This window comes from Nanorana parkeri, unplaced genomic scaffold, assembly GCF_000935625.1.
Source record: "Nanorana parkeri isolate BGI_ZX_2015 unplaced genomic scaffold, ASM93562v1 scaffold341, whole genome shotgun sequence".
Taxonomy (NCBI): domain Eukaryota; kingdom Metazoa; phylum Chordata; class Amphibia; order Anura; family Dicroglossidae; genus Nanorana; species Nanorana parkeri.
The window spans coordinates 380,923-390,970 of NW_017306609.1; the positions used below are offsets into that span (position 1 = coordinate 380,923).

General features: G+C 39.5%; 1 protein-coding gene across 1 annotated transcript in view; it reads right to left on the bottom strand.

The window, feature by feature from the left end:
* Positions 1 to 10,048, bottom strand: part of LOC108788644 (palmitoleoyl-protein carboxylesterase notum2-like) — a 32,794-nt gene that overhangs the window by 17,295 nt on the left and 5,451 nt on the right. The window contains exons 4-6 of the mRNA XM_018558463.1: positions 6,825 to 6,885; positions 5,147 to 5,205; positions 2,536 to 2,635 (exon numbers count right to left, since the gene is read on the bottom strand). Coding sequence (XP_018413965.1) covers positions 2,536 to 2,635; positions 5,147 to 5,205; positions 6,825 to 6,885 — 220 coding nt within the window. The remainder of the gene's footprint in view (positions 1 to 2,535; positions 2,636 to 5,146; positions 5,206 to 6,824; positions 6,886 to 10,048) is intronic.

Genomic DNA, 10,048 nt, shown 5'->3' on the forward strand with positions numbered 1-10,048 from the left:
TCACACTTTAACAATAGCCGTGATATAGCCTGCATCCAAGGGTCTATGGATGTTCACTACTCTTCATCTGTGAAATACTGTTCACATCCTGTACTTGTTATTACTATGTTGTCAACTGTACAAACCTTTAATAAAAGGTTACTGAAACAGAAAGCATGTGTATTTCTGCTCATGCTTTAGTCTCTTTTGGCTGCATTTAGCGGCCATGAAAAGGTAGGACTAGTGTAGATTGCCATTTTAAGGTGTCTGTGCCTGGCACCTTATGAAGGCAAGCTACAGTAGTATGTATACACTAGTATGTATACAGTAGTATGAAGATTTGGAGGGACGACATCACTCTTACCTGCATGACAATAGGACCTAACCGGTCAGCTGTAACATGGCATTGCAAGCGTTATCTCTTTCAGCTAATGCAAGGAGCAGTGGGGCGAATAAAGATATTTATGAGTTCCCTGTAAAGACTTATCTGGCAGGTCAGGAGGCAAGCATATGCTGACCATTAATAATTATCAGTGGTCTGATAATCATTATCAAAGACAGCTGTAACTCTTGATAATTAGAAGAAAAAACACACAAAAGTGATACAGCAATAGAAAAAAAGAGTGTTTCTACATTTGGCAAATTTGGATTTCTGAAACAACAACATCCTTTACCAGTTCTTAATCATATAATCAGTGTTTTAAGGTAGAAATGTGGTTATGTTGATGAGAAGCAAGTGCATTTCTGCCACCTAGTGGAACATTGTATTGCATATCCTGCATTGCTATATCAACTATTTCGAAAGCTGCAGAGAGCACCCAGAAAATCGATGTTTGCTCCTGAGTGTGGCCTTTCTTCCTTTTTGGTTGGCACATTGCAGCCGAATAGATCTGGAGAGAATGCCCAGTTGTCATAGTACAGCTAGAACCTGTTCTATTCAACTCTATGTAAGCTGTGTTGTTGTGAAATCAAGCATATATATTGTAGGTTATACGTATATAGTAGGTTGTCTCAGACAGGATAACCAATCAAAGCCAAACATTTAACTTTAAAAATACATGCAAGGAACACAGTGGGTTTAATTTACTAAAGAAGTAGAGCATGTTCCCTTTGAATTTTCACTTTGCATGGGAATTTTCACTTAGCTTAGTGAATGTGAGGCTGCTGAGAGGCTGGTGGTATTTTCATTATAATCTATTGCTTGGACTTTTAGTCCTGCATAGTTGGTGGTATTCTGCTGCATTGCTGTATAATGATTATACAGCAATGCAGAATAGCACAAACTATACAGGACTACAAGTCCCAGCAATACATTATACTATTAAGTAGGGACGCACCAGTGCCAATACTAGCATTTTCACAAGTAATCGTACTCGTGAAAATTCCCCGATACTAAGCGCAGATACCGGTGTTCTGTCGAGAACGCCGACCTAGTCGAATTTGCTGACTTCAGCACTATTATCGAGGAAACCGGGATTTATTGACAAAGTATTTAAAGTAAAGTTTGAATTGTTAATTGTGACCGTTAATAATATGCCATCCATCATTTACCATGGATGGCATATTATTAACGGTCACAATTTACGATTACACACTAATACTTTGTAAATAAATCCCAGTTTCCTCGTTAATCCTGTCTGTGCGCAAATGCAGATACTGGGTCGGCATTCTTGACAGAACATCGGCACTAAATTTTTGAACTGAAGCGGCTGCCTGAGGTCCCGTGCTTGCTGGGCACCTTGGCAGCCTTCCTGTTAACCACATGGTGCCATGGCGATGGGGGGTTGGGGGGGCCGTTCATGGTTTCTTGCACCTGGGCCTGGAAGTTTCTAGTTACGCCACTGCCAGCAGCTCTTCATCTACTAGCTTGGAGTTTAGAGAGGAGAGGAGGGAGGGAGGAAAGAAAAGCAGGGAGCAGAAAAGTGACTTGCATTGCTGTGCCCGTGTGTTTGTGGAGACACACACAGCTTACTAGCACACACAAGGGTGGCTCCATAGGACTCTGCAAGGGAAAGGAGTTATCCTAAAACAGGACATCAGGGGCAGTGCTCGGGGGATAAGCTGATTCTGCAGAAAATAAAATATTTTAAACATCAAGAAGCAGCATCTACTGTAAGTGATTTAATCATCATTTGAAATAGTTTACCAACTTTTTGACTTTAATATAATTTACGTGAACAGACTATACTGCTTTAGTATATCATCTCCAGTGTTATCCCAGGATTTCTGTGGTGCAGTAGTCTACCATGCTCTTTTTGTCTGTGATATATTAATCTAGGAACCCCTTTTCCTCACCTGCTTTTAATCCAGGAAAATAATTCTCAAACTCATCCCTTCTGGGCTCCTTGTTATCTCTCACACAGAGAAAACGTATTTATATACACAGCTAAATTTATGCAGCAAATGTTACACTCTCTAGGCTTATTTGAATGGATTAACTGTGGTAAAGGTTGAGTAAAAAACAGAACTGTTAATCTACAAATCTCTTTCTGCCAACATATCAGAACAGGGTAATCAGTATAATGCATAAACATATAGCAGTTGTAGAAAACATACCTAGAACCAGCCAGAATGACAGTTTTGGCCTGTTTAATGCCTCTTGGTACCAAATCACGAATTACCTCCTGAATTATTAATGATCCCATGAATGAATAATCTAGAAACCAGAACGAAAACAAATAGGAAATGGAAATCTGTTCTGTACATGTTATTATTAGAACATATATGAAAAATAAATATTTATGTGTCTTTCAGATTTTTACACAGTTAACCCTTCGCTCAAAAGGTGTTTTTTGCATTTATAGGACTGAAAATTATTTAACCCACCCCCAGAATTATACATTTTCTGAAAGCAGAGACTTTGTATAATAAAATGGCAGCAGGTGCAATGTTTTATGTCACATAATATTAGTGCAACTCTTTATCAAACCCAATATTTCAGAAAAAAAACTACACTTAAGTTGATTTTAGTGCACAAAAACACAATATAATACCCATTTTTTCTATAAAATATAAAAGATAAGGTTGTGTTCAGTAAATAGATACCCAACATACCAAGCTTATAAATTGTGTGCACTCATGAAATGGCGATACAATATACCAGTAGTACCCTAAATTGTCCATAGATGATGCTTTAAAAGCACAGGCCATCTGTATAGAGTTAATCATTAATATGGGCCTAAGAATTATTGCTCTCACTCTGGCACACATGGGATACCCAACATGTGTAGGGCACCCGATGTGTGTCTATGTAAGTTTGTGGGGGCGAAAGTTTTATTTAACTTATTTGTTTTTAAATGACATCTAAACTGTGACTCAAATGAGATATAAACATACTAAAAATGAGTGGTTTAGGAGGGTCAAAGATCTAAGAACACACATTAACTCTCCTGAGCCAGCCATACTTCCCAGGGATGCCACGTTTGATGTCTATGGCAAGCTAATTTCATACAACACACTGATCTGTAGTTTATCTGATGGTAAAATACAAAGGGTATTAATATGAAGATAACAGTTTAGGAGGGGTCGGAGAGCAGATTATAAACTCCTTAGCCCTCCTGCTCACCTCGCTGAGTCTTCCTGATTGGACTAGGGGCCGGCACAGTGATACCCCCTAGAGGACTCACAAAAAGAGGCTGTGCAAGGCAGCCAAAAGCCCTCGTTTAAATAATTTAAAAAAAGTGATCTTTACATTATAATAAGAGGCACATGTACCACCAAAGAAGAGCTCCGCTTTAACATCAAGAAGGAACCTTTGTAAGCCTTACTTGAGAAAGACTCCTATCTATATCTTTCTTCTGTTTCATTGCCTGGACCCTGCAAGAACTCACAAAAACCAGGACTTGTTAAATACTCTCATTTTTATTTCCTTTTATTTCTACTGTTGTATATTTGTCGCTCTTGTGTAACTCCCTTCTCATTATCTCACCTCTGCACAGGCTATCCCCCATTCAGTCTATCAGGCATGCTCTTTTCATACTTATTCACCTTAACAACCGCTCAATGTTAGAGATTGTCCACTACCACTCTCTGACCACTCTTCTATCTTTCGCACATCCAACAAATAAAATTATAAAAACTAACAACAACACATGAAGTAATCCACAACTCTGCCCAAAACTACATCACCAACGTCATCTCAAAATATCACCCAAACAATCCCCTTCACTACTCCCAAGACCTCCTGCTCTCTAGCTCCCTCATTACCTCCACCCATGCTCACCTCTATGACTTCTCTAGAGCTACTCCCATTCTTTGGAACTCCGTACCCCCAATTTGTCCAGCTATCTACTATTCTGTCTCTGGAACTGTGTACCCCAATCTGCCCAGCTATCTACTATTCTGCCTCCTTTTAGGTGATCCATGAGAGCTCATCTCTTCAAGCAAACCTATCCCGCACCCCGCCCAAAAGTCATTCTGATAGGAACAAAATGCCATTGACTCTGGCCCTAAGACTTATGAGAGACCTTAATGGAAGGAAACCATGAGGTGAGATAGGTAGCTGGAGCTGTTACAACGGCACAAGGGGTAACATAGGGATTTAGCTCCGATTAAGTGTAAAACCCATCAGGAGTAGTTATGTCTGACAGTGGTAAAAAAAAAAAATTCAGATTGGCCATATAACCGTGTAAATAAAGTTGATCATGATTGAAAGAAGGATGTACAGCAATGGTCCGGCCTGGACCTTTGATTGATTGAAACCACAGGGAGGAGGAGGATCCTAGATTGGGCCTTGCACTCATGGCCAGTGGCTGCATGGAAGTTGCCTGGATCAGTATCATTTTGGATTGTTTTTGTTCAGAAAATAGGAGTTAAGTGCCATTCTGGCAGACCAAAAGGCAGAGCTTAACTCGCAGGGTTTTCAACGGTATAAAACAAGGGGAAATGCGCATATACTGCAGATATTAACTGCACTCTTTTTCTTTTTAATTTTGCCTTCAGATACGCTTTAATGTTTATAGGTTTAGATAAGGAGTTCATGCTTTTACTTGGGCATAAAAGGTTATTTGTTATAGGCTCAATTTTTCATAATGATAGTTATATTAGAATAAAGAGTTTTATGTACTAATCAAATGGCTGAAAATAATTGTTATGGCAAATAACACTTGCAATGATACTTGGTAAATTGAGCCTTTAGTTTGAGCAAAAAAATTTAAAATATTTATACCATTGTTAACTTTGGATACATTTCCACTCCAGACATCACTTGAGCAGTATGGCACGAAACTGGAGAAAGAAAAGAAAGCACTTATCAATAAATGTATATATACTATGTCTCATTGATAGTGGGAATGTGTCTTTAACAAACTGAACCTCTTTGTGTGGGCTCTTTTTACAGAAATTTGGGAACAGTTCTTTGCTTAAGCTCACAGTAAAAAATATCTTATAGGCCACAATCCCACAGTTCTTGCTTTTGCATCTGGTGCACCACCCTGCTTGTCAGTAAGGCTGTCAGAGGACCTCTGAGAAGCTCAGCCTCAGGATACACCTGTTTTGTGTTTTTGGAGCAGCTGCTCACATACCTAAAAACGTAAAAAGAGAGGACTCTTCAGATTTAAAGTTGCTACTCACATCTTATTGTCTTTAGAAGATCATTGTATGACTCACTGAGCTCACCCTTCTGACATCACTGACACCGCCCCTACCCTTGAGGCAAAGTCTTAGTCCAAGCTTAGAGATGGCTTCTCAGCATTTGCTGCCCAATATCATGTATGCCCATATTTCTGAAGCAGTTCCCAGGCCACTTAACTATGGCTACAGAGGCTTGAGGAACCCACAAAATCATTGTAAGCATTGTGAAAGTGAAATAAAATCTCTTGCATGAGCGCTAACTCTTCTTTCATCCTTTGCTAATATTATAACTAAAGATAGAGCATAGTCAAAAATGAACACTGCAAATTATTAAAGCTCAACTCCCACACCAGGTGTCCAACAAAATAGCAGATCAGATTTATTCCTAAAGAAGAAATGGCCAGACATTCCTAAACTCTATTTAAAAACAGGTGTTAGTAGCATATATTTGCACCACATCTATGTGGAAGCCATAAACTGATATATAGAGCCTCTGTTTCAGATGCATATGGCGCCACCATTGACTGATAGTTTGGACTGGAAGTGAAATGTTAGTTTCTTTGGCTGTGACAGTCACCAGCACCGCTAAAATATTTATGCTACACTTTCCTTGGACACTAAGATGCAATGTTGAATTTGTTTGTTGACTGGCTAGTAAGTGTGCTGGAAACGTGCACCTGGCCACCGCTCCAAGCTCACTCCTGATGGGCTACAATCTCACGTTTGGTTTACCAATTTGTATTGCAATTGTAGTTAATCTCACGAATAAGCTTGGAGCAGTGGCTACTTTACAACACACACAGAGACCATGGGGAACAAAAGTAGCCGCCCTCCAGAAGGAAGGACAGTGTCAGCACTAATTCAGAGATGATTTGAAGATCTACAGCCGAGTGATACACAAATACGCTACATTTTTGTTAATGGTTGAATACTTGAATGCATTTTTAAGATTTAACTCCTGAGTTTAGTGTCACTTTAAGTGAGTAGTCTGGTAATTGTGGTATAAGCTGGATTGCACTGGTACTGCATTGAATGATACATGCTGCATGGATTTCTTCTTCAGCTGAAAAGTTTTATGCCAGTTTTCTTTATGCTATTTCTTGTAACTCAGTGTTGAACTTTCAGTGTTTGTGTGGTACTGTCATTAACATCTTATCTTTGGTAAATGTATTGCAGAAATTCAGGGGCAGTTATTCATGCATTTTTGTTTTTAGTAGACATTCACAGCATTATTGGACAATTGTTCATACTTATCACAATCATAATAGACATACACAGCATTTAGATTCCACCAGTGAGGGTTCTCATCCTGCCTGGGCGAGAGAATTCCTGTACCTGTCAAAAATAATGATTGAAATGTATATTACTGAAATTTAATTTCTTTGGTCAGAGACATTTCAAAGTATATACTGTATATCACATCAGAGGGCTTCAGAACACTTTGCAGAGGCCAAGTGCAAATCCAACTTTGTTGTCATTGTAGAAATAGATCTTCTAGCTTTTATTTCTATGAGGACAAATATATATGTTTAAGGGATGCAATCCCCTAACCAAAAAAAAATGCTGTATATATACATTTTTAAAAATGTAAGTTTTACTGATTCATTTATCAGATAGATTAACATGTCATTACTAATTTATGGCTGCATTAGTTTATAGTGATGCTTTATTTTCTTGCATCCTACAAAACATCTCAGGCGTGCTGTAAAACAATATTATCACCTTTAAATGTATCAAATGACAGTTAAAAAAATAAAATAATGCATGTGTGTGTTACGAAACCCATGTGTGGGCAGAATTGCTACATGATCTGAATAATTCTGATACAATTGTTGAACAATTTGGAAGACTGGTTATTAAATCTCCTAATTAAGACTATATTAGCTGACATTATGCATACTGATGTCATAAAGAGCTTAATTGTGTTGGACTATGCAGTTAATGATCAGATTTCAGGGTATGACCATTCTTGATGGAATGAGCAGAAAGCTTTGGGTATGGTGACTCTAAAGAAGGAATATACAAGCATGATACTAGACTTTAAAACTCCAGAGGTCATCTCTCCCTGTTGAGAAGATGGTGCTGAAGTCTATTTCTCGATACTTGATTATATTCAAAAGTTACAAGCAATACTTTGTGGTGTGCATATTGGTCATGGGGTCCAATTAATTAGACTACAGTGTTATTCTGAAAATGTAAATACAAACTGCCTGCAAAAAAAGAAATGGTAACCCACACCAAACAGTGCCCCAGATCTTCTCTCTCTTATAGAGCTATGGTTGACCAAGAATCTTTTGCATCTAACACACTTAACATCTGACACACACACTTAAAAATCCCCTGATGCATGCTGTGATTCCATCCTCCAGCTCTTATACCAAATATTCAACACCTGAAAGTGTTGGTTGCAGAAAATTCTTTGGTGGCTGTAACACTTTAAGACAGCAAAGATCTAACGCACTCTCTGTGTTAGAGGTAACTATTATACCTATTATAACTATTACCTTCTGTGGAAGAGTTACTTTAGTCAAGTAAATGGGAAGTATTGCTTTTTTTAGGTAGCAGGTGAAATGTTAGACTTAAAGTGACATTAAACCCTCAGATTTTTTAACATAAACCAATACTGTAATGTGTGCCTTACTGTAATCCATGGTAGTTTCCCTTCTCTTTGCTGCTCTTCCTTTTAATTCCTTCTCTCTTCTCATGCTGGGCAGAACTTCTGTTTTGCAGCAGACTGCCTTGTCTCTGAAATGGATACATGGTGTCTGTGTGAAGGTTCACAACCTGAGCCAGCACTACAGGAAGAGGCACTCAGCTGCAAAGGGAAATTCTCCCCCCAGCATGAGAAGATATGAGGATTTAAAAGGAAGAGCAGCAAAGAGAAGGGAAACTACCATGGATTATAGTAAGGCACACACATTACAGTATTGGTTTACGTTAAAAAATCTGAGGGTTTAATGTCACTTTAACTGTACATGCAGTATATTAGCACTGTGTTGAAAACATGAAAACAAACATAGTGTTATATTCAGGTTAACTGACACATATGGATGCATCTAAACTTGGCCTGGACATCTATACATTGTGACCTGGCCCCAAAAGGGTTCAAATAAAATTGACAGAAAAACATTGGGGGGAATTTATCAAAGCCCTTGAGCTATTTTTCCCGGTCATTTTCAGTGCAACTCTTTGTACCGCATATTTCTCCCACCTGCAAATGCTAAATGCAAATTCTGCGGTGTCAGAAAACAGATCACTTCTAAGCACTGGCCTACTCAATGTCGCCCCATGTTAACTAACCCAACTCTGCAGCCGCCGCTGTATAGTTAACCCTAAATAACCATGAACCTGGCCGCTCACCTCAACTCCCCCCGAACCTCCACCCCTTTCCCTTAGTACCTCTTGTTTGTATACAGTCTTGTGGTTCCTCCGCTGCCGCTACCTCTGTCCTCTGTGCCCGTGTCGGTTCTTCCCTCCTGTCCTTCTTGCCCCCGTTCCGTGTCGCCGCTGCCACCGTCTTTTCCGATCCGCGCATCCCGTCCTGCCATTGCCCGCCTCCTTTTTCCTCTTAGCCGCCAGGTGTTCTATCAATAGTCCAAACTTATCGAGTTGTGGGACCGCATGACTTCCGGTTTCCTTAGAACTATGAGGTTTGGGCAAGAAATTTGTTGTGCACGAGCGCCTTCCGCGGCATTGCCCTATACACATACACCACAGCAATAAAGTAATAAAATGAAGTCGGATCACAGTAATCACCTTATTTATCTCCGGTGCCCCACTCAATATGGCCGCCGCTTGAGTGGGGCAACTCAGATTAATAACGTGCTTGATTACTGTGATCCGAGTTCATTGTATTACTTTATTGCTGTGGTGCATGTGTATAGAGCAATGCCGCGGATGGCGCTCGTGCAGAAGAAGTTTTTTGTGCAAACCTCGTAGTTCTAAGGAAACCGGAAGTCATGAGGTCCCAGAACTCGATAAGTTCGAACTTTCGATCGATCACCGGCCCTCTTCGTAAATTTGCGTCCGAGTCATCCTTAGCCACCACATGCGCTGCAGAGAGTTGTTAGAATGCATCACAGTGCATGAGGTTTTTTTTTTCTTTAAATAAAAACATTATTTTAACTGTGGCAACGCATGGCAAAGCTTTGTGACGCATTGTGTGATACCTTGTGTTGCGATTAAATATACGCCTGTATCATTTTTTCACAACACAAACACCAACAAAGTGCAAAAAAGATTTTTAACATAAATCGCTTATTTACAGTTTTGCATTCCTTCATTTATTTACCTTTTCCCAAAATGGCGCAATTTCAAATTTGCAAATATTTGTTATTTATTAACTCAATACAATTTTATCTTTTAGATTTAGTCAGAAAATAACTTAACGGGAGAAAGGGTTTATCTCCCGGCCGGCCAGGAGCCGGGAGAGTTGGCCTGTCTGGAGATCAGCGTCCCTGGTTACATGGTAACCAGGGACGCTGATCTGTCTGCATGT